Source organism: Oncorhynchus clarkii, chromosome 2 (assembly GCF_045791955.1).
Source record: "Oncorhynchus clarkii lewisi isolate Uvic-CL-2024 chromosome 2, UVic_Ocla_1.0, whole genome shotgun sequence".
NCBI classification, from domain to species: Eukaryota; Metazoa; Chordata; class Actinopteri; order Salmoniformes; family Salmonidae; genus Oncorhynchus; species Oncorhynchus clarkii.
The window spans coordinates 19,217,893-19,242,665 of NC_092148.1; the positions used below are offsets into that span (position 1 = coordinate 19,217,893).

Here is a 24,773-nt window from a genome sequence, read left to right on the forward strand (position 1 = left end):
TAACCAGTTTTAGAAACTTCAGAGTGTTTTCTATCCACACATACTAATCATATGCATATACTATATTCCTGGCATGAGTAGCAGGACGCTGAAAAGTTGCGCGATTTTTAACAGAATGTTCGAAAAAGGAGGGGGTAGACTTAAGAGGTTTTAACACTGTTATAGTCATTCTATGTTTAACATTCCTCTGGGATGGGTAATTCAATTCAGGCCTATCATCCTTGACTACCATGATATTATTGTAAATGCTCAGAGAGAGAGAGACAGAAGATAGACTATAAGGTAGTATCAGGCTTAGGTGGCGGAGGTTTATTCTACCTCTGTATCATCTATACTGTCAGCTCCCAGCTGCCCCTCACACACACCGTGATCGTCAGCACCGAAGATCATTTCATCAAAATGAATTCATAAAAAAGCTCAGGGCAAAGCAGAGGACAGCTTTCAAGGGGAATCTGAATACAACACCTTGTGAAGAGGTAAAAACGGCAATGCGTGTCTCTCCTACCAATGCATCCACAGGACAGTGAATCTATGCAATCAGTTACATGTAATCTGATTACAAAAAACTGTAATCAGTCACGTTACCAGCAAAAATATTGTAATCAGATTACAGACAGTTTTGAAATACTAGATGATTACATCTTGGATTACTTTAAAATTCAGAAAAGATGTTTGCGAAAAAATACGTCATGACACCTTTCTGTATTCTCAATGACATTCAATTAGCATTGAAAAAGGCACAAGTTAAAGTTTGTTCCACAAGTCAGACAGCACTATGATGACATAACAAATGTGTCTGATTGATATTTTTGTCTTCTTCTAATGTAACATAAAATAATCAGATTACATTACTGAGTTTGGGTAATCCATAAATTACGTTACTGATTACAATTTTGGACGGGTAATCTCACCATTAAAGGCTATGCTTATGTAATACAAACGTCCCTAAAATTCAAATCAAATGTATTTATATAAATTTATTTATAAAGCCCCTCTTACATCAGCTGATATCTCAAAGTGCTATACAGAAACCCAGCCTAAAACCCCAAACAGCAAGCAATGCAGGTGTAGAAGCACTGTGACTAGGAAAAACTCCCTAGGAAGAAACCTAGAAAGGAACCAGGCTATGAGGGGTGGCCAGTCCTCTTCTGGCTGTGCCGGGTGGAGATTGTAACAGAACATGACCAAGATGTTCAAATGTTCATAAATGACCAGCATGGTCAAATAATAATAATCACAGTTGTTGTCGAGGGTGCAGCAAGTCAGTAGCTCAGGAGTAAATGTCAGTTGGCTTTTCATAGCCGATCATTAAGAGTATCTCTACCGCTCCTGCTGTCTCTAAAGAGTTGAAAACAGCAGGTCTGGGACAGGTAGCATGTCCGGTGAACAGGTCAGGGTTCCATAGCTGCAGGCAGAACAGTTAAAACTGGAGCAGCAGCACAGTCAGGTGGACTGGGGACAGCAAGGAGCCATCATGCCAGGTAGTCCTGAGGCATGGTCCTAGGGCTCAGGTCCTCCGAAAGAGAGAGAGAGAGAATTAGAGAGAGCATACTTAAATTCACACAGGACACCGTATAAGACAGGAGAAGTACTCCAGATATAACAGACTGACCCTAGCCCCCCGACACATAAACTACTGCAGTCAGGAGACACTGTGGCCCCATCCGATGATACCTCCGGACAGAGCCAAACAGGCAGGATATAACCCCACCCACTTTGCCAAAGCACAGCCCCCACACCACTAGAGGGATATCTTCAACCACCAACTTACCATCCTGAGACAAGGCCGACTATAGCCCACAAAGATCTCATCCACGGCACAACCCAAGGGGGGGCGCCAACCCAGACAGGAAGATCACGTCAGTGACTCAACCCACTCAAGTGACACACCCCTCCTAGGGACGGCATGGAAGAGCTCCAGTAAGCCAGTGATAGGGTTAGAGGCAGAGAATCCCAGTGGAGAGAGGGGAACTGGACAGGCAGAGACAGCAAGGGCGGTTCGTTGCTCCAGAGCCTTTCCGTTCACCTTCACACTCCTGGGCCAGACTACACTCAATCATATGACCCACTGAAGAGATGAGTCTTCAGAAAAGACTTAAAGGTTGAGACCGAGTCTGCGTCTCTCACATGGGTAGGCAGACCATTCCATAAAAATGGAGCTCTATAGGAGAAAGCCCTGCCTCCAGCTGTTTGCTTAGAAATTCTAGGGACAGTTAGGAGGCCTGCGTCTTGTGACCGTAGTGTACGTGTAGGTATGTACGGCGGGACAAAATCGGAAAGATAGGTAGGAGCAAGCCCATGTAATGCTTTGTAGGTTAGCAGTAAAACCTTGAAATCAGCCCTTGCCTTAACAGGAAGCCAGTGTAGGGAGGCTAGCACTGGAGTAATGTGATACATTTTTTGATTCTAGTCAGGATTCTAGCAGCCATATTTAGCACTAACTGAAGATTATTTACTGCCACCGGGTAGCCGGAAAGTAGAGCATTGCAGTAGTCTAACCTAGAAGTAACAAAAGCATGGATTAATTGTCCTGCATCATTTTTGGACAGAAAGTTTCTGATTTTTGCAATGTTACGTAGATGGAAAAAAGCTGTCCTTGAAACAGTCTTGATATGTTCGTCTAAAGAGAGATCAGGGTCCAGAGTAACGCCGTGGTTCTTCACAGTTTTATTTTAGACGACTGTAGATGAATCAAGATTAATTGTCAGATTCAACAGAAGATCTCTTTGTTTCTTGGGACCTAAAACAAGCATCTCTGTTTTGTCCGAGTTTAAAAGTAGAACGTTTGCAGCCATTCACTTCCTTATGTCTGAAACACAGGCTTCTAGCGAGGGCAATTTTGTGGCTTCACCATGTTTCATTGAAATGTACAGCTGTGTGTCATCCGCATAGCAGTGAAAGTTAACATTATGTTTTCGAATGACATCCCCAAGAGGTAAAATATATAGTGAAAACAATAGTGGTCCTAAAACGGCACCTTGAGGAACACCAAAATTTACAGTTGATTTGTCAGAGGACAAACCATTCACAGAGACAAACTGATATTTTTCCGACAGATAAGATCTAAACCAGGCCAGAACTTGCCCGTATAGACCAATTTGGGTTTCCAATCTCTCCAAAAGATTGTGGTAATCGATGGTATCAAAAGCAGCACCAAGGTCTAGGAGCACGAGGACAGATGCAGAGCCTCGGTCTGATGCCATTAAAAGGTAATTTACCACCTTCACAAGTGCAGTCTCAGTGGTATGATGGGGTCTAAAACCAGACTGAAGCATTTTGTATACACTGTTTGTCTTCAGGAAGGCAGAGAGTTGCAGCGCAACAGCATTTTCTAAAATTTTTGAGAGGAAGATTCGATATAGGCCAATATTTTTGTATATTTTCTGGGCCAAGGTTTGGCTTTTTCAAGAGAGGCTTTATTACTGCCACTTTTAGTGAGTTTGGTACACATCCGGTGGATAGAGAGATGTTTATTATGTTCAACATAGGAGGGCCAAGCACAGGAAGCAGCTCTTTCAGTAGTTTAATTGGAATAGGGTCCAGTATGTAGCTTGAAGGTTTAAAGGCCATGATTATTTTCATCATTGTGTCAAGAGATGTAGTGCTAAAACACTTGAGTGTCTCTCTTGATCCTAGGTCCTGGCAGAGTTGTGCAGACTCAGGACAACTGAGCATGGGAGGAATACGCAGGAGTCCGTAATTTGCTTTCTAATGATCATGATCTTTTCCTCAAATAAGTTCATGAATTTATTACTGCTGAAGTGAAAGCCATCCTCTCTTGGGGAATGCTTCTTTTTAGTTAGTAGTTTTTAGTATCAAAAAGAAATTTTAGATTGATCTTATTTTTCTCAATTAAGTTGGAAAAATAGGATGATCGAGCAGCAGTGAGTGCTCTTCGGTACTGCACGGTACTGTCTTTCCAAGCTAGTCAGAAGACTTCCAGTTTTGTGTGGCGCCATTTCCGTTCCAATTTTCTGGAAGCTCTGGTATTTTCTGTATACCAGGGAGCTAGTTTCTTATGACAAATGTTTTTAGTTTTTAGAGGTGCAACTGCATCTAGGGTATTGCGCAAGGTTAAATTGAGTTCCTCAGTTAGGTGGTTAACTGATTTTTGTCCTCTGACATCCTTGGGTAGGCAGATTGAGTCTGGAAAGGCATCAAGGAATCTTTGGGTTGTCTGAGAATTTATAGCACGACTTTTGATGCTCCTTGGTTGGGGTCTGAGCAGATTATTTGTTGCGATTGCAAACATAATAAAATGGTGGTCCTATAGTCCAGGATTATGAGGAAAAACGTTAAGATCCACAACCTTTATTCCATGGGACAAAACTAGGTCCAGAGTATGACTGTGGCAGTGAGTAGGTTCAGAGACATGCTGGACAAACCCCACTGAGTCGATGATGGCTCCGAAAGCCTTTTGGAGTGGGTCTGTGGACTTTTCCATGTGAATATTAATATCACCAAAAATTAGAATATTATCTGCTATGACTACAAGGTCTGATAGGAATTCAGGGAACTCAGTGAGGAACGCTGTATATATGGCCCAGGAGGCCTGTAAACAGTAGCTATAAAAAGTGATTGAGTAGGCTGCATAGATTTCATGACTAGAAGCTCAATAGACGAAAACGTCATTTTTTTGACCGTATTGTGGAGGAATTACATAAACAGGAAACGTGTGAAGAAATCACAACGACATACTGTATGCTCCTCATCATGGAGACTCACAAACAATAAATCACAATATGAATATAATAAATACACAATATAAATGACAACACAACCTCAACACAAACTTTAGCAACCATGACTCATGCAACAGGAAACCTTAAAATGTAAATAAACCCCCTTAAATATTGTCATTCTTGCCAATCCTCTGGCTGCCCTTCGGTTCATGTGATGTGCATCTCTTTAGTGTTCTGGGGTTTTAGGTGTTTGGACCTGCATGAAAGGCAACATTTGATTTTACATTCTAAACCGTTTATTCAGCAAGGGCAAAAAATATACATCACACCCTCCAGCCCTTTGAAAGAAAATGTCATAGTTTTTCCCTCTTCTTTTCACCAGTAAGCGTGCATGTAAATCTGCTTACCCGTTTTTCTGCTGTGGCAGTGACACTGTGTCCTGTTGCCTTTGGGCTGGGGTGGGAGATCTGGAAAGAAGAAAGAAGAAAGAGGAGTGGGGGAGGGAAGGAAAGAGGAAAGAGGGATACAAGGGAGGGGAGAGAGAGAGAGAGAAAGAGAGAGAGAGAGAGAGAGAATGGTAGAGAGAGAAAGAGAAAGGGATGGAGAGAAGGGGAGGGTGCAGGAAAGAGAAAGAGAGGTCTGTTGGTTTCACACTTTCATCCTCCCAGCTTTCTAGATTGTTGTAGGAATGGATTTACATGATCTTCAGTGTTGTAATGCCTTGTCATAAGGGGTTGGTGATTTCAAGGTACTTTCATGTAATGGTGAAGACAGCTACAGTAAACTGCCTTTGTATCTAGTCTATGGAGATTCCTTTTCAACTATTGATAATGACAGGGAGAAAGGCCATGATCCATCAATCATCTTTTGTGCGTTTTATTCACATTGACTGCCTGATTGAAAGTCATAGCAGAAAATGGACTGGCGCTGAGCTTTTAAAGAAGGGAAGTAGCCGTCCTTTCAAAATGAGAAAATGAGTGACCGTGCAGCGGGAAAAAGGGAGGAGAAAATGACGAGTGTTGACAGCAGACGATGAGTAATGTGACTGTGCAGGGTGAATACAACATCATCTCAAGGTTCCAGGATGAGCGCGCGCTCTCTCTCTCTCTCTCTCTCTCTCTCTCTCTCTCTCTCTCTATCTATCTCTCTCTCTCTCTCTCTCTCTCTCTCTCTCTCCTCATTCTCTATCTCCTCCCCTCTGTTCCAGTCTGGTTGACAGGTATGCTCTCGTTCCTCGGCTGGTACACAATGGACAGGTGGGTGGCTCACCTGTTGGAGGGTGACGGAGCGAGCCCTGAATCTCCCAAACTCCTCCGCAGGAGGCGGTGCCCATGCCAGCCACCCATCAGTGCTTTGAGCCGTGCGGCTACGTTCGTTGGTCGTGGCTGAGCTGCATACCCAATGAGGTTCTATTTCTGGTGCTGCTATCATTTACCTGGAGGAGGAGGGTATTATTTGCTTCACTAACCCACAGTTGAGTTCCTTCCACTCCGCAGACACCAGAGGTTATCTCTACACCCAGTCAACTCTAACTCTCACAGGAACTTCATTTCCAGCATATTCATGTCCTTCTAGAGTTTTGCTGGTCCTGTTTGAAAACGGAGTCATTGTTTGGGACCATGCATTTGTTGTCTCCTCAATGGCTTCGTATGTCCCTCATCTCATCACGACAAGGACTGCCCTCTCAAACCAGCTCAAAAAAGACTCCTAGTGTCCTATTGAAACATTAAAAACATCATGGGCAAACTATTTCCTTTCCATTGTGATCTTGATCCTCAAGGTTTAACATTTGGAAACATATTATATATGAGCCATGACTGGGATGGATCCAATAGGAGACATCAGCTTTCTACAGAGGAGAATACAGTCCTATTCTTCCACTTCCTCCTTATTTAGTGTGCACTAAAGCACTATCAGCCAATCGACTGGTCTTGTCTTCACCTCTAAGCCTTTGGAATCAACTCAACCTGCAATCTCTCATGGCAATGCTCATATCAGCCAATCGTCAGATCTCATTTCTGGCGGTGTCATCCCAACCCAGACTCTTGTTAGACCTCAGGAACATGAGGAATGGAACAGCGGTGGCGACCGGCGGACCTGTCAATCAGCCACTTGTTTTTGTCTCCTTTATCTCAGCATGCAGTTTAATTGTGTGTCTGGTGTTGTTACAGTGGCCTCTGTGTCAGATGGAACTGATGTCTGCATCTGTCTGACATTTATTTCACATGAAACAAATACAGGCCCCTCTGCCTCTTACAAGAGCTCTGTTTGTTGACTGTCTATTGCATCCCAGACAGAAACACCATAACAGATGTGGTATTGACATGAAGAGTCAAACAACTGACTCCCGCGACTTAGACATACTGTCAGTGGTGGAAAAAGGACCCAGTTGTCATACTTGGCTAAAAGTAAAGATACCTTAATATAAAACAATACTCAAGTAAAAGTGAAAGTCACCCAGTAAAATATTACTTCAGTAAATGTCTAAAAATATTTGGTTATAAATATATTTAAGTATCAAAAGTAAACGTATAAATAATTTCTAATTGCATATATATAGCACACTAGATGGCACTATTCTTGTTTTTAGTTTTTTACAGAGAGCCAGGGGCACACAAACACTCAGACTTAATTTACAAATGAAGCATGTATGTTTAATGAGTCCGCCAGATCAGAGGCAATAGGGATGACCAGGGATGTTCTCTTGATAAGTGTGTGAATTGGACAATTTTCCTGTCCTGCTAAGTATTCAAAATGTTGAGTACTTTTGGGTGTTGAGTATGGAGTAAAAACATTTTTTTTAATTGGGAATGTAATGAAGTAAAAGTAGTCAAAAATATTTCCAGCATATTCATGTCCTTCTAGAGTTTTGCTGGTCCTGTTTGCAGCTCAGTAAAGTAAAGTACATATACCCCCAAACTACTTAAGTACTTTACACCACTGCATACTATAGACAAACTGACATGGGATATTTCTTCACCACCAGGGTTTATAAAAGAGGAGCTGAATTGTTAGCAAGATTACTATCACGTTTCAGGTAAGACCCAAATGCAGACTGTGTTGAAGTAATAATGCTTATTACAGTAACAGGGGCAGGCAAACAACAGGTCAAGGCAGGCAGGGGTCGATAATCCAGCGCAGTGGGACAAAGGTACAGGACGACAGGCAGGGTAAGGGTCAGGTCAGGCAGGGGTCGATAATCAAGAGTAGTGGGACAAAGGTACAGGACAGCAGGCAGGGTCAGGGTCAGGTCAGGCAGGGGTCGATAATCCAGAGTAGTGGGACAAAGGTACAAGACAGCAGGCATGGTCAGGGTCAGGTCAGGCAGAGGTTGGTAATCCAGAGTAGTGGGACAAAGAAACAGGACGGCAGGCAGGCTCAGGGTCAGGTCAGGCAGAGGTTGGTAATCCAGAGTAGTGGGACAAAGGTACAGGACGGCAGGCAGGCTCAGGGTCAGGTCAGGCAGAGGTTGGTAATCCAGAGTAGTGGGACAAAGGTACAGGACGGCAGGCAGGGTCAAGGCGGGCAGAAAAGGTCACAACTGGGGAAACCAGGAACAGAGGGGAAAATGCTGGTAGGTTTGATGAAACAAAATGAACTGGCAACAGACAGACAGAGAACACAGATATAAGTACCCAGGGGATAATGGGGAAGATGGGTGACACCTGGAGGGGGGTGGAGACAAGCACAAGGACAGGTGAAACAGATCAGGGCGTGACAACTACAAATAGTCTTGGGTAAGAGTAGGATTCCAGTTCTTAATACCTTAAGACCTTTCCCCAACATTTGTCTTTCAAAGGACTCTGGTTGTCTTTTGAGGTCATTGTGCTTTTGTCTGTTGATAATTAATTCAAAGTGTACAGGAAGTGCAGCAGAGCATATGGAACATAGCCTGTCCCCATCCCAGCATGGGTCAACACTCTCTGTGGGACATTATGTATAGTTGGTGGGGTGGGTGTGGGTGTGTGGATAGACTGAGAACCCCTGTTTAAAACCGAGTGAATCAGGGCCTGGGAGGCCAATGGTGGAAGAGTGGCCATGAGCTTAATATAACCCTATGAAATATGGAAAAGGGCACACATCTGGCCCTAAGCCTTTCCACTCCCACTCTACCCCCAGGCTGGCAGGGATCTGAACAGAAGACAGCCCGTCACTCACTCGCTCTCTCTCTTCTACTCACACTCTCACTCATGACTTTGTTCAAGTGTTCTGTCATTGTAATGAACTGAGTTCAAATTGCCAGCAACCGCTTTGCCAGGTAAAATAAATGTGTTGTTATTCTATTCCTGTGTGATGGAGAGGGTTGCCCAAAGATGAAAACAGCAAGAAAGTCTTTAGCGTCATGAGGTTTTGCCAGAGGCCATTTTGGATCCAACCAGATGGTGTTTGCCAAAAGCCAGGATGGCTGCTGCCAGTTTCCACAGCAATATCAGACACCTGTGATGGATGGCCCAGTGGGTGAGGCTATACAAACGCAGCTGTGATTGCATGGTGCTATAATGGAGGAAAGGGGGACCTGTGATAGGGAGATAGACAGAGGTTTTATAAGCCTTCGTAATGCTTTGAGCTGATACACAGTGTACAGATTCAAAGCCAGAAAACTGGGGAGGAGGGAAAAAAGTGCAGGTCACCCAGTGTGGTATTTCTCTCTCTCTCTGCAGTGGCCAGACTGCACACTGAAACGAAAACAGAAGTAAACAACACTCTATCAATTACTGTGTCCATACACGTTTATATCGTTTTATATGAAACACAAATTTACATTTAGTTTTTAATGGGCTTAGCGTGGTGGATTTTAAAGGGGCAGTACAGTCAAAAACTAGATTTAGTTGTGTTTTATAAATATTCCCACACTATGAGGTTGGAGTAATACTGTGAAATTGTGAAGATTATGATAATACCCTTTTAGTGTAAAAGCTGTTTGACAAGACAGCTTGAAATTTCAGCTCGTTTTGCATTGGTGGAGTTTGGGCCTGCCTGGCAACATCACCAGGCGCGCCAGCTAAACGGTGTTGTTATGGATATAAAGAAGGACATTATTGAACAAAAGGACCATTTGTGATGTAACTGGGACCTTTTGGAGTGCCAACAGAAGAAGATCATCAAAGGTAAGGCATTTTTTATATCGCTATTTCTGACTTTCGTGTCGCCCCTGCCCGGTTGAAATATGTTTTTCATGTGTATATATGCAAGGCGCTGCCCTCAGATAATCGCATGGTTTGCTTTCGTCGTAAAGCCTCTTTGAAATCTGAAACCGCGGCTGGATTAAAAAGAAGTTAAGCTTTATTTTGATGTATTATTACACTTGTGATTTTATGAAAGTTAAATATTTATAATACTGTAGTTTGAATTTCGCGCTCTGCATTTTCACCGGATGTTGGCCAGGTGGGACGTTACCATCCCTCCTGCCCATAAGATTAATGTTTTGACTTACATATCCCTGTCTATTTTGGGGAATACATCGAGACTATGGAAGAAGAAAATCCAGTAATGCGGATGGCCAATGACCTCTAGAGTAGAATGTGTTTATTTAACCCTTCGTTGTCTGTTTCCTTTACAGAGGGACATGTTGGATGTCAGCCAAATCATGCAAGATCTGGCCAGTATGGTGCACGAGCAGGGAGATGCCATAGGTGAGACATCACGTGTGTGTGTGTGTTTGTGTGTACACCTGTGTGTTTTTATGATTGCCTGAGCTCCTGTGTGCGGTCATCCATGTCTGCATATTACTCTGTCTGTCTTTTACTCTCTGTGTCTTTGTAAACCCTTTGATATTTTGACCAACTTTACAGCATCTCTTTCGTCATGCGTTAGCAGACATAATTAATCACCTTAGGACTCCCATTGATCAAACCAACTTTTGAACCTTAACACGTAATAAATGGTTGCTTGACAGGTGGGTTGCAATAACAACAATGGTTAGAGGACAGGACAGCATGTCCCAGTCTTCTGTTATTGATAAACAAGTCCTGCAACCCAGCACTGATCTAGACTTGGCAGAGAGAGGCAAAGTGTGGTTCAACGCACAGACAGACAGAGAGATACAACAACACCACCATTACCCTGCAGAGAGATGAACTGGAGACGGGGGGGATGATATGGAACACTAGAGAAAAACATGAGAAAGGAGGACAGGAGAGTGGAGGTGTGTACAGATGCTGCAGCAGACTGGATGGAAGAGAGAGAAAGAGGAACAAGGGAAGCATAAAGGAAGCAGCATGACTGATCATACTTGTGCATATCAGTGTGTGTGGCAAACCAAATTCTGCTGCACATGTGTCTCTGGTATGTGTGTGTACCTTTGTGTGTGTGCATGTGTGTCCGAGGTTGAGATCTCATAAATGAAGGAAAAGGATTCTTCTTCTATTCTAATTGGTCCATTGTGTGGGAGAGTGGCCCTGAGTCTGGCTGTTTCAATCCATCTGGAGTACAGTGACCTTTTCTTTTGATCTATTTTCAAATGTTCTTACTTTTTAACTGCATTGTTGGGAAAGGGCTCGTAAGTAAACATTTCACGGTAAAGTCTTCACTAGTTGTATTCAGCGCATGTGACAAATACAATTTGATTTGATTTGAATTATACTTTAGACTCATGCCAAGTTTCCAACTCTCACAGACGCAATGCTACAGGAGAGCAGGCAACAGGCAATGAGCGAGAAACAAAGAGGAACTGGAGAGCAATACACAATTTATTCTAGATTCTATCCATAATTAGGGTACTTAACATTTAGAGTGAATAATGTTCAGCCTTATGGAATGGAATATTTAAACAAATGGCACTTTTGTTTCCTAGATAAGTTCTGTTAGGACAGAAATACGACTTGTTTGTTGTTTGGCCTTTAGAGAAAGGGTTTTCTGAGGTGAACACGCAGGAGGAAATCTCTCCTTTCAACTTCTGTGTCCCTCCTCATTTCTCTCACATGCAGAGTACAGGGAAAATAAGGGGAAATAAATAGTGGCGAGTTCTAAGAAGTTAAATGTCAATTGTTGATGAAATTGAATACACTAGTAAAATGCCATTAGAATCTCATTAGATGTATGTCTCTTCAATTTCTGCAGTTGTCCTTCATGTGAGGATGTAGGGAGGATATATTTTAGTATGATTATGAAGGTATACATCATGGATATATTTAGACTGTGGATACATTGTGGATACATTGTGGATACATTGTGGATACATTGTGGATACATTGTGGACACATTGTCGATACATTGAGACTGTGGATACATTGACACTGGATACATTGAGACTGTGGATACATTGAGACTGTGGATACATTGAGACTGTGGATACATTAAGACTGTGGATACATTGAGACTGTGGATACATTGAGACTGTGGATACATTGAGACTGTGGATACATTGAGACTGTGGATACATTAAGACTGTGGATACATTAAGACTGTGGATACATTGAGACTGTGGATACATTGAGACTATGGATACAGAGGGAAGTGGAACATTGATGTGGTGGGAAAGTGCTAGAGTGTGTAAGGATGAACATGATGGCTTTAAGAGATGGTGGAGGTGATAACTGTGAGAGGGTGTTCAGCTCACCAGTATACAGAGTGAAGGTGCTATGTCCAAGTACCTGAGAGCTGCACTACTCTACTGCTGTAGTCTTTTTCTCATTCATTATGGACCACAGACATACTGTTTCTCTCTCCCATCCAACCTTGAAATAGAATCAGGTAAATTGCATGTTTTGCTTTTCTATAGCTGATGTGCACATGGTGAGATGTTTATTTTTATGTGTATAATAAAAGCTGGGTCTGAATAAGCTGATGGGGCTTTAGGGGGGAAAGGGGGCTGAGGCATGTGGAGGTGTCCAGAGGAGCAGCGGGGGAGCGGTAGAGGAGTAAATTGAGAAATCAGCAAACCCAGGAAGTTTGGATTAGTGCTTTTTAGAGGGCGTAGAGTTGAAAGTAGCTTCTCTGTGACAAAGCCTCTGCTTCCATGTGGTGACACACTCGACAAAGCCACAGGTCATGCTGTGCCAGAACTGATGCAATCAACAGCAACAAAAGAGACAGAGAGAGAGATAGAAAGGCTAGACAGGGGAACCTGGGTAAATCAAAGGTAAAGTGGTGCACTCATCTATGTTACTGTCTCAGTATTGCGTTAGTCTCATTGTGGTTATAGTACAGCATGTGTTCAATCTTGTGGTTTTTGGAAGGAACCAGAGGAATACAGTGGTTTTCAGATAAAAGGTCTTGTCTTGATTCAGTGACATTTACTTACATGTCCTTACAATACCCAAATACATTGAGAATGTGGTGTTATAGAAAATGAGTTGTAGCCATGTTTGACAGCTTATGCTTTTCCTTGTTGATGAGATGTTTTTCTCCCTAGACATGTCTTGCATATCAAAGACAAAATTAGTGGAGCATGGTGTGAGGGAAGTAAAGGCTTATGGAGGTGTGTTTGTGTGTGTTTTCTTGTCTCCAAGTTGGCTCAATTGGCTCCTTGTATTAGCATACTATCTGAGTTATGATTCTTTGTGCGAATTATCAAGCCATGTACTACAGATGTAGGATATTAATTTGAGCCAGTTTGCTACAACAGGTAAATAATCCTATAGAGAGAGGAAATGTGAATTATTATGGCGATTATAATGAATGGATTAATGGAATGGAAAACCAACTGAGAGAGAGAGAGAGAGAGAGAGAGAGAGAGAGAGAGAGAGAGAGACCTGCATGCTTGCGGTTCGGCACTGCATTGGTGGGCAATGAACCAAACATTTGTTTTTAATTGGGAATAGAATTGGATTTAGGTTTGAATTAGTTCTCAATGGCTACAATAACTATAGTTACTATGGTGTGCATTGGAATAAGACAAGTCATTTGGATTATTCAAAGACTAATAATTGGTTGACTTCTGTTATGTTTAGAAAATGAAATGTATGAAGGAGTATGACTTTTGAAAGCTCCGTTCTCAGTTTATTCTCAAGCTGTCGCTATGGTGACAGCCAATGAGGAAGTAATTAAACATAGAAATTAAATTAGAATGTTGTGCATCAGAAAAAGAGTCACTCAAAGAAAACTCAATATACTACATCATTGATCAAACGTGACGCTATTTACGGTGACGGAGAATGTGTGCATCCTTTTCCAGTTTATTAAGGATCTTGTGCAAGTGATTATGTAAACAAGGAGAGAATTACAACTAAGTTGGTCTGTCTATAAACACAGTTGTGTGTTCTAAGATTTTGAAGCTTCACGACCATGGAGAGTGCACTCAATGAAGTTGATAGTGACATCATACGAGCAGCTCAATCGGAGCAATGAGATATTATGAGGGGTTATCAAATAGTACGCTTTCTTTCTCTCTCTCTCTCCCTCCCTCCCTCCACTTACACCTTCCTTCCTCTCTCTCTCACTGTATGTGTTAACAACAGCAAATGATGCACATTCTGAGTAAGATAAAACCTCTCAAGGCTACCAATGAGTGTGCAGAGTAATGGTGTGTACCCAATTCACCCATTCAAAGTCTGAATGTGTCATACAAACACAATCCCACAGAAAACAGCGTGCACACACACACACACACACACACACACACACACACACACACACACACACACACACACACACACACACACACACACACACACACACACACACACAGAGGCCGAAGACACAAGGACCAGTGAACGGAGAGACAGAAAATGAGCAGAAGATACCCCATATTGAGCCTCTGCAGGAAATTAAATAGAAGTGTGACTGTACATGATAAAGAGGATGAGGAATATTGATGTTTCCACATTGCTCACATAACACCAGAACACAAATACTGTATGCTAAGGTGTGAGCGTTTAAACAAAATTGGGATCCTTAACGTTAAGAAATATCCCTAACCGCAGATGCAGAAAGTAAACCGCATAGTGGGTCAAGAAACAACTAAGAGCGTTGAAGTGCGAGGCTCAACTTCTCTGCTGATTTGTTGCACTGGCAACCACGCTGTGAACAGTGTGAGGTGAATCTGTGCACATGCGCAGATACTGTGTGTGCCTGGTGGCCAACCTGCCTATACTGGGCCCCTCCCCTCTCTTATTAATAGTAGTACAGGTGCAATGCGGACATCAGCACAGCTGCATTGTGAATTCACATTTTTATTTTTATTTTTATTTTTTATTTTTTCTTCCCCAATTTCGTGACATCCAATTGGTAGTTTAGTCTTGTCCCATCGCTGCAACTCCCGTACAGACTCGGGAGAGGTGAAGGTCAAGAGCCACGCATTCTCCGAAACACGATCCTGCCAAGCCGAAACATCACCCTGGGGCGGCAGGTAGCCTAGTGGTGAAAGCGTTGTGCCAGTAACTGAAAGGTTGCTGGATCGAATCCCTGAGCTGACAAGGTACAAATCTGTCTTTCTGCCCCTGAACAAGGCACAGTAAATAAGAGGATGAGGAACATTGTTCATGCATGACTTGCCTAGTTAAATAAAGGAAAAATAAAAAAAGCCACACTGCTCGCTTAACCCGGAAGCCGGCTGCACCAATGTGTTGGAGGAAACACTGGCGACTGAATCTGCATGCACCCAGTCCACCACAAGGACATCCCGGCCAAGGACATCCCGGCCAAGGACATCCCGGCCAAGGGCATCCCGGCCAAGGACATCCCGGCCAGTCAAACCCTAGCCAAGCCCGGACGATGCTTCACCGCTTTATGGGTCTCCCGGTCGCAGCCGGCTGTGACACAGCCTGGGATTGAACCCAGGTCTGTAGTGATACCAATGCGATGCAGCACCGCTGCGCCACTTGGGAGGCCCAAATTCATGTGGAATTGTATACATTTTTCTTGTGTATGTGTGTGAAAGATGGCCCTTTAAACATTAAGAAAATTGTTACATTTGTTACATACCTAGTATAGTGACAAAATCCTACTAAGTAGTGGAAGTACCCGTATGTTTCTTCTTTTACCACTATAGAATGAAAGAGTGAGTACCCAGTGTGCTTCAACCTGGTAAGAAAAGGTCCTAAACTGGGGGTACTGTGTTGTTCTAAAATATATCTGTGTTGCTATGAAGTATAATCGTTATATTTACCATGCTGTTATGTCTCTTCAGATAGCATTGAGGACTACATTCAGACCACCACATCCAACGTGGAGTCAGCCAATCAGGAGCTAGCAAAGGCCAGCCATCACCAGGTGCAGTAGTATCCTCATTTCATTGTCCAGGTTCAGTGATGTGGGTGTGTGTGTGCATATGTGTATGTCTGTGTGTGTGTCTGTGTACTTACAGGCGGGTGTGCGGTCAGGCGTTTATGTCAACTACATGCAGTTCCTGTATATTGTCATGTCTGTGTATTGCTGGTACTGACATTACATTTTAATAGAGATTTTCAGGTGTCATGCTGATACACATCTATTTACAGGATCAGTAGGACAAACATGATTTCAAATAGCAGGGTTTGCTATTTCATACTACTTTATTGCGTTTATTATGATGCTGTGGAAATAACAATAAAGATCACATTTTCATGTCATATTTTATCAGCTTTTGCCGTTAGCTAAATTAATTGGTCTGATGGAAACAGTAAAATGTTAGCCTGGAGTCTAATAGGAAAATCAAACAAATATACCAACACTGAACTCCAATTCCATAAACAACTGTTTCTTCCACCAAGATAATGATTATGAGGTTTCAATTTCATTGTACAACTTTATTGACTAAGAACGGAAATACATTAGTAATGTGCATCAGACGGTAGACTGCAATGAAGTATTACTTGGTTATGATTTCTTTCTGATTTCTTTTGAGTGAGTCTCATTTCCATTTGGTAGCACATTCACAAAAGGCCCAAGGTTATTTTTTTTTTTTCATTTTCCTTGTGTATATTGACTAGTAATTGTATGTCATACTTTTCCCCCCTGTCACCCTTGCTTGGATTATATCACAGTAGAGCTTAGAAGTCAGTGTTGGTAGCATAGGGCTGTAGCGTGTAGCCCTCTGGCTATCCTTAATTATATATTGACAAAAGTGTCATTGGGTTAATAAAAAGGTAACCTTTTCTGTTACTAGTAGTAGATAGCTTCACAAAACCCCGCACAGTGAGGTTTTATGACCCTGATACTCTGTCTGCAAACACACACACACACACACTTGTCATTTAGCGACTTACAGTTCATTCATCTAAAGATAGCTAGGTAGGGCAACCCCATATATCAGTCATACAGTAGTAAGTACATTTTCTTCTCAATAAAGTAGCTATCAGCGATGTCAGTGCTAGTAGGGGGGTACATGGGAGAACTTGAACACCAGGCGGGCTGCTGTGTTCTGGATAAGTTGCAGGGGTTTGATGGCACAAGCGGCGAACCCAGTCAACAGCAAGTTGCAATAATCCAGATGGGAGATGACAAGTGCCTTGATTAGGACCTACGCCACTACCTGTGTGACGTAGGATCGTACTCTACGGATATAGTAGAACTGAGCCCTGGGGGACACCAGTAGTGAGAGAACATTGTGCAGACACAGATCCTCACCACATCACTTGGTAAGAGCAGCCTGCCAGGTCGCATGCAATCCAAGAGTGTGCAAAGCCTGAAATTCCCAGCCCTGAGAGGGTGGAGAGGAGGATATGATGGTTCATCATCTCGAAGGCAGCGGATAGATCTAGGAGGATGAGAACAGAGGAGAGAGAGTCAGCTTTGGCAGTGCGGAGAGCCTCTATGACACAGAGGAGAGCAGTGTGAGTGACCCGTCTTGAAGCCTGACTGGTTAGTGTCAAGAAAATCGTTCTGAGAGAGCTAGCAAGAGAGTTGGTCAGAGACACCATGGTGAAATGTTTTGGAGAGAAAATAAATAAGGGATACCGGACTGTAGTTTTTGACGTCAGAGGTATAGTGTTGGTTTCCTGAGTTAAAGGTGCCGAGGCCAGTGGTCAGGAATGGGAGAAGGGTATGGAGGAGGGAATGGGGTTGAGCAGGCAGGATTTCATCTGGAGAAAGAGGTCAAGGCTTAGTGTAGTTCTGTGTGAATGGGACAAGTGGACTAAATAGACGGAGTAAATGAGGAGCGGATGTCATCAACATTCTTTTCTAAGTGGTTGACCAAGTCGTTCGCAGAGAAGGGGGGGTGGAAGATTAAGGTGGGAGGAGAAAGTTGAAAATAATTTCCTAGAGGTAGAGGCAGAAGCTTGAAATTGAGAGTGATTGAAAGTGGCTTTAGCCGCGGATACAGAGGAAGAGAAGGTATAGAGGATGGAGTGAAAGGATAATAGGTCCTCCGGAAGTTTAGTTTTCCTCCTTTTTTGCTCAGATGCCCGCAGCCCTGTTCTGTAAGCTCGCAGTGAGTCATTCAGCCACGGAGCAGGAGGGGAGGGCCGAGCTGGCAGGGAGGAAAGGAGACGGTGAGAGTCATAGGATGTGGAAAGCGAGGAGAGTAGGGTCATAGAAGCAGAATCAGGAGACAGGAGTGAGAAGGATTTAGCAGAAGGGAGAGATGGCAGGATAGAAGAGGAGAGAGTAGAGCAGGGTTCCCCAACTGGTGGCCCGCAGGCCAAATCTGTCCCGCCAGCAATATTATTTAGCCCCCCCAAACCCCCCTCCCAAAAAAAAATATTAATATTATTTCCATTTAAAAAGCAATATAACAAAAATAAAATCAATAGGAGGTGAACAGCACCTTGTGCTGAAAATATTGTACTTAATTTCAACAATAATCTTAATTTTAATTTGACTTTACAAATAACAAGAAGGTTTAATTGGAGTCTATTTCTTCCAAGCCTAGGGCTATATAAAATAACTTTGCCTACCTCAGCTAGTTAAAACCTCTTAAGTCTACCCCTTCCTTTTTCGAACATTCTGTTAAAAATCGCGCAACTTTTCAGCGTCCTGCTACTCATGCCAGGAATATAGTATATGCATATGATTAGTATGTGTGGATAGAAAACACTCTGAAGTTTCTAAAACTGGTTAAATCACGGCTGTGACTATAACAGATTGTGTGTTTCATTGAAAAACGCAAGAAAAACTGCTCTCTGAAAGCTAAAAATAATTTCCATAAGTCACTTTCATGGGTTGTTAAAAGGGGACAAAATTTAATATCGACCTGCATGCAATTCATACAAATTCCACACGATGTCGCCATTGTCGTCATTTTCAATTGAATTTTTTGTTGGAAAATCCAACTATCTGGATTCCGTTTCTTCCGGTCTCCACCAGGATCTTTTCAATGTGGACATTGGCAGCCATTGATTTGGAGACGAGGAGCTATTGAATATACATCGCCCTGTAATCATTTTGATAGATTATAAACGTTTACTAATACCTAAAGTTGGATTACAAAAGGATTTCGAAGTGTTTTGTGAAAGTTTATCGTCGACTTTTTTAATTTTAAAAAATGACGCAGCGTTTAAAAACGATGTTTTTTTCTGAATGACACAGCTTCCATAGAAAGCTATTTTGGGTATACATGGACCGATTTAAACGAAAAAAAGACCCAATAGTGATGTTTATGGGGCATATAGGAGTGCCAAGAAAGAAGCTCGTCAAAGGTAATGAATGTTTTATATTTTATTTCTGCGTTTTGTGCAGCGCCGGATAAGCAAAGTCTTTGTTTACGTCGCATTCAGGCATTTTGAGTTGTTGCATGCTATCAGATAATAGCTTCTCATGCTTTCGCCGAAAAGCATTTTAAAAATCTGACTTGTTGGCTAGGTTCACAACGAGTGTAGCTTTAATTCAATACCCTGCTTGTGAATTTTGATCAAGGTTTGAGTTTTAACGAGTACATTTAGCGTAGCGCATTTGCATTTCCAGGTGCCTAGTTGAGACATATGCGTCTCAAGTAGAATCAAGACAGCATCTTTCACAATGAAAAAATGTATGTGGGATGTTTTTTATTAGGCCTATTTACAATTGCAACTGGCCAAAACTGTAACATCCTAAATAAAACAATAATTTAAAGAAAAAGGTTGATGTCTGTATCTGAATGTCTGTATTGGTATAGCCTGCTCTTGTAACAACAGAACAAACAGAAAATATTGTCAGCTTGAGACCTAAATATCCCTGGATAAGCACTCAAAATAATGTTTGTATTTACTAATTCAAGTCATATAGGCCACTAAGTTACTTACTCAATGGGAAAAGTTGCATATCCCCTTGGACACGATCTTGTGTAAAATGGATGTGATTTTGATGCGCAGGCAGTCGTACTCATTCAAACACTTTTTTTGGTTACTGCAGCATTCCATATGTGTTATTTGATAGTTTTGATGTCTTCACTATTATTCTACAATGTAGAAAATAGTAAAAAATAAAGAAAACCTACTCATTCAAGGGTTTTTCTAAAACTTTTGACTGGTAGTGTATGTGAAAACCAGTTCCAGTCGTGAATCTATACTGCGTTCATCGAGGAAAATGAGCACACACAGGTGTAGGTCGAACCAAACATTGTTGGCACATAAAATGCAAGTTTCTTTATTGTGCTGTATCCCTCTGAGCATGCCACACAAAACCCACAAGGACTTGGCACCCCTGAGTGCATCCCTGAGATGGCTCGATGTCTGGAATTCAATCAGCTCAGTTTGAATTGGAGCCTCATCCAGCAAGGGTATCGTTTTCTTAGCAAGGGAGGAGAATTCTCCACCTGGGCGGACTGTGAGAGGATCACGTACAAACACAATGATATCCTTGGGCATGCTGTAGTCTTCAAATCTTGTGGAGAAGTTGTCTGGTCCCTCTGCCTGCCGTTCTTCAGTGTGCTGAAGTGCATTAGCCTTCCAGATGACAAGTCCAAATCTAACAACTCAAACTTCCTAGTAAAGGCCTCAAGTTTTTCCACCGTGTCCACCACTGTTTTCTCTCTTCCTTGTAACTGCAGATTTAACCCATTTAAGTGACAGAATTCATTATGTTATGGTCACTGAGTTTATTATGTACTGATCAGATGTGTTAAACACTTTGTTTAATTTGTAGAGTGGGCAAATTAATTTTGCTAATATTATATACTAATTATGTTCTAGCCCCCCAGCTATTAGCTCGGAAAAGCTAGTTGACGAACGATGGAGTAGAGGGAGACAGAGAGCGAAGATTGTGACCACATAACCTTCTGGGTAGGGTTGGAAGAAAGGGACACAAAAAAGGAAACAAAGTAGTTATTAGAGACCTGGAGGGGGATTGCAGTGAGATCAGTAGGCGAACAGCATCTAGTAAAGTTGAGGTCAAGCGAATTGCATGCCTTGTGAGTGGGGGGGGGGGGGGGGGACTGGGAAAGACTGAGGTCAAAAGAACAGGAGGTTTAACTTGTTATGGCTGCAATCCCGAAATCGGGATAAGTGTCATCAACCACTGCTGAATAGCATAGCGCTACATTCAATAAATATTACTACAAATATTTATATTCATGAAATCACAAGTGCAACATAGGAAAACACAGATTAGCCTTTTGTTAATCCACCTGTCATGTCAGATTTTGAAATTATGCTTTTCAGCGAAAGCAATCCAAGCGTTTGTGTAAGTTTATCGATCGCACTACAAACCATTAAGTACACTTAGCATCAGGAAGCTTGGTCATGAAAATCAGAAAAGCAATCAAATTAAGCGTTTACCTTTGATGACCTTCGGATGTTTTCACTCACGAGACTCCCAGTTACACAACAAATGTTCCGTTTGTTCCATAAAGATGATTTTTATACCCAAAATACCTCAGTTTGTTTGGCGTGTTATGTTCAGAAATCCACAGGAAAGAGCGTTCACGACAACGCAGACGAAAATTCCAAATAGTTTCCATAATGTCCACAGAAACATGTCAAATGTTTTTTATAATCAATCCTCAGGTTGTTTTTAAAATATATAATCGATAATAGATCAACCGCAAATGTCTTTCACAGTAGGAGAGGGGAAAACAATGGCTGTCCAAATTCTGTTGCGCGAGCAGAACTCATGTGACCACTTGACGCGATGTTATCGTTCTGGCTCATTTTTCAAAATAAAAGCCTGAAACTATGTCTGAAGACTGTTGACACCTTGAGGAAGCAATAAGAAAAATAATCTGGTTCATATCCCTTTAAATCCAGCAAAGGGAGGCTATGGAACATGGAGTTTTCAAAATAGAAGCCACTTCCTGTTTTGATTTTCCTCAGGGTTTCGCCTGCAATATCAGTTCTGTTATACTCACAGACAATATTTTGACAGTTTTGGAAACTTTAGTGTTTTCTATCCAATACGAATAATAATATACATATATTAGCAACTGAGACTGAGGAGCTGGCCGTTTACAATGGTCACCTTTTCATCCAAGCTACTCAATACTGCCCCTGCAGCCATAAAAAGAAAAAAAGAAATTAATCGAAGGCAGACGTCGGAAGGTTGAAGTTGCCCAGTACACTGAGTGGTGAGTCACCATCAGGAAATTAACCTATCAAGATGTCAGCCTCATTGAGGAGCTCTCCAAGGGCACCTGGTGGGCGATAGATGACAATGTTAAGCTTGAGTGGACAAGTGACAGTGACAGCATGGAATTAAAATGAGGACATGGACAGGTGAGTGAGGGAGAAAATATAACATCTCCATCTAGAACGAGTAGCCCCTGTGACATCACCGTGATGACCAGATGCTCTCAGACTATGAGAGAACACATAGTCAGATGAAGAGAGAGCAGCTAGAGTAGCAGTGTTCTCTGGGGTGATCCATATCTCTGTCAGGGCCAGCATAGGCTGAGATGAACTTGCCGTTCTTGGCTGCAGATTGGCAGTTCCAAATGCTGCCGGCGACCAGGAAGTCCACATGGGTTGCCATCTACTTTAAGTGCTGTCTATCTATCAAAAAGACAGCAACAGATTAAGACAAAAAGTCAAATTATCACTCCTGGAGATAGCAGGAGTCCTCTATCTACAGATTGAAGCACATACACACACATACACACACAGGCACACATGCATAAACACACACCCATTTGAGCTGATGTGCTGTTTCATACTTTTTCAGTTTCAGTTTTTACTGTACTTTATTTTATATCTATGGTATGAATATCACTGTCCTACTTAGTGATTTGTTGTCAACAGCAGCCAACCCTTTTCCTAAATCATTATCTCTCTAATGGCATTTCTTTGACTTTTCCTCTCTCTCATATCTACTACCGTACACACACATAGATGACCAACATGCAATGTCAGGGATTTATCCGCTTGTTTCAGAGAGGTGCTTTTATGCATTTATTTTATTGGATGAATCCAACAACACCTGAATAACTTACACAGTTACTCTTCCTGAATAACTTACACAGTTATTATTCCTGAATAACTTACACAATTACTCTTATATGGGTAGTTTATTTAAAGTATAATAGAATATTGAGCATGTACACCATAAGAAATACCCTGCTGTTGAAAAAAGGTTCCATATTACTGTAATATATCCCAAAAAACAATACCATAGTTGTTTAGGGTCAGGACACTCTTCACAGATCCATGCTGGCATTTATATTTTTCTGTTGGATTACTAAAGTATATAGAAACCATATTACTTTCCCCCCCAAAGTTTTGTGAGAGTTGCTCTCCTTCCTACAGGCTTCTTTTTCTCTGTTTCGTGCTGTTCCTATTGCTGCTCTACAAGTGAGCGAGTGAGTGAGCAAGTGAGCGAGTGAGTGAGCAAATGAGCGAGTGCACACAGCTTTCCCATTAATTGTCATTTCATTATCGCAAGGAGAGCTGAGCCGTGACCAAGCTCACGTAGAGCAATTTAGCTCTCCGCCAATCCACGCGGCTGTTTCTAGTCTAGAGGAAGAGAGAAACACTGTGCAGGGGGCAATATAAAGAGTGGTAGGGAGGAAAAGAGATTGAAGGAGAGAAACGAAAGAAAGAGAGAGACTGTTGAGGAGGGAGATATACAGAGAGTGGGAGAGTGAATGAGAGAGAGAAGATGAGTAGGAGAGAGTAGGAGAGCAAGAAAGAGACTGTAGAGGAGAAGGGAAAGATACAGAGAGCGAAAAAGAGAGAGAGAGAGAGAGACACACACACACACACACACACACACACACACACACACACACACAGAGAGAGACATACAAATGGCAGAAAGTCAAGGGCACAGTTCCATGAACTCAGTCAAACAGCACCAATGGTCAATTAAAAGGGGATGACATTTTAGTCCATGGCCCACCATGTCAGAAGGCTTTACACTGAAAATAAATTGAATCTATAATCCATTAGCCTCAGGCAGATTACTCCTCTCACATGAAGACTCCTCAAGCTACAACACTGATGTTGTGTCTCAGCCCCATCCATGTCCAACAGCCTGAGATGAACAGTGATTGTTCATTACTGTGTAACGATACTATTATATAATACAGCCTCCATGTCGCTAGTGAAACATAGCTGTTTTATTATGTGTTGAATGATGGTTTAATATAGACTCATTCAAACACACTTCTGTTAGTGTTGCATTTAATTTCAAATGTCTGTCGGCCATTAGATTAAGTTGATTATGGGGAATGTGTTTGTAATGATTTACGAATGAGCAAACTCAATATGCATAATGATTAATTGAAAGGCAATGACTCACTTGATTGGTGGTTACCATAATTACATCATAGGACGTCACAGTCTCTGTTTGAAACCCGTCAGCCACCTTTGTGGAAATCTCCTCTTGTGATCAATATGACATATTTCCACTATCATGCTAATTCAGATGGTTTGTTTTTGGAGCTCCTGGTGTTATCATATTGCTGGAGACAGGGAGGGAAGGAAGGAAGGAGGAAGGGAAGTTGGGAGCGAGATAAAGAGAAATGCAGACTATTTTATGCCTGACAGATAGAAGACAGAGAAACACTGAAAACGGGCAGGGGCACACTAGGGTTGGGCGGTATCCAGATGTTCATATCATCATACCATCATTCTCTCACCCCGGGATTTATGGCATTACCTGTTTAGTACACAAGGGAGCATCAAAAGCCCACTGGGTGTTTGCATAATGCTAACCAAATTAGCACAAGTAATAGCAAATTTTCATGGAAGCTCCTAGCTACATATGCTAACTAGTGCAAACAATAATAAACTAATTGCATCAACAGGCAATCCAGATCATAAAGTTATAAATATATAGGAAGGAGCTACTGAATGTCATGTTTGGGGAGTTTGGACCTTTACA

At 42.1% G+C, this 24,773-nt stretch overlaps 1 protein-coding gene across 2 annotated transcripts in view; it reads left to right on the forward strand.

The window, feature by feature from the left end:
- Positions 1-24,773, forward strand: part of LOC139380137 (t-SNARE domain-containing protein 1-like) — a 123,882-nt gene that overhangs the window by 60,316 nt on the left and 38,793 nt on the right. For both annotated transcript variants that reach the window (XM_071122583.1, XM_071122590.1), the window contains exons 9-10: positions 10,243-10,315; positions 15,751-15,833. In XM_071122583.1, coding sequence (XP_070978684.1) covers positions 10,243-10,315; positions 15,751-15,833 — 156 coding nt within the window. The remainder of the gene's footprint in view (positions 1-10,242; positions 10,316-15,750; positions 15,834-24,773) is intronic.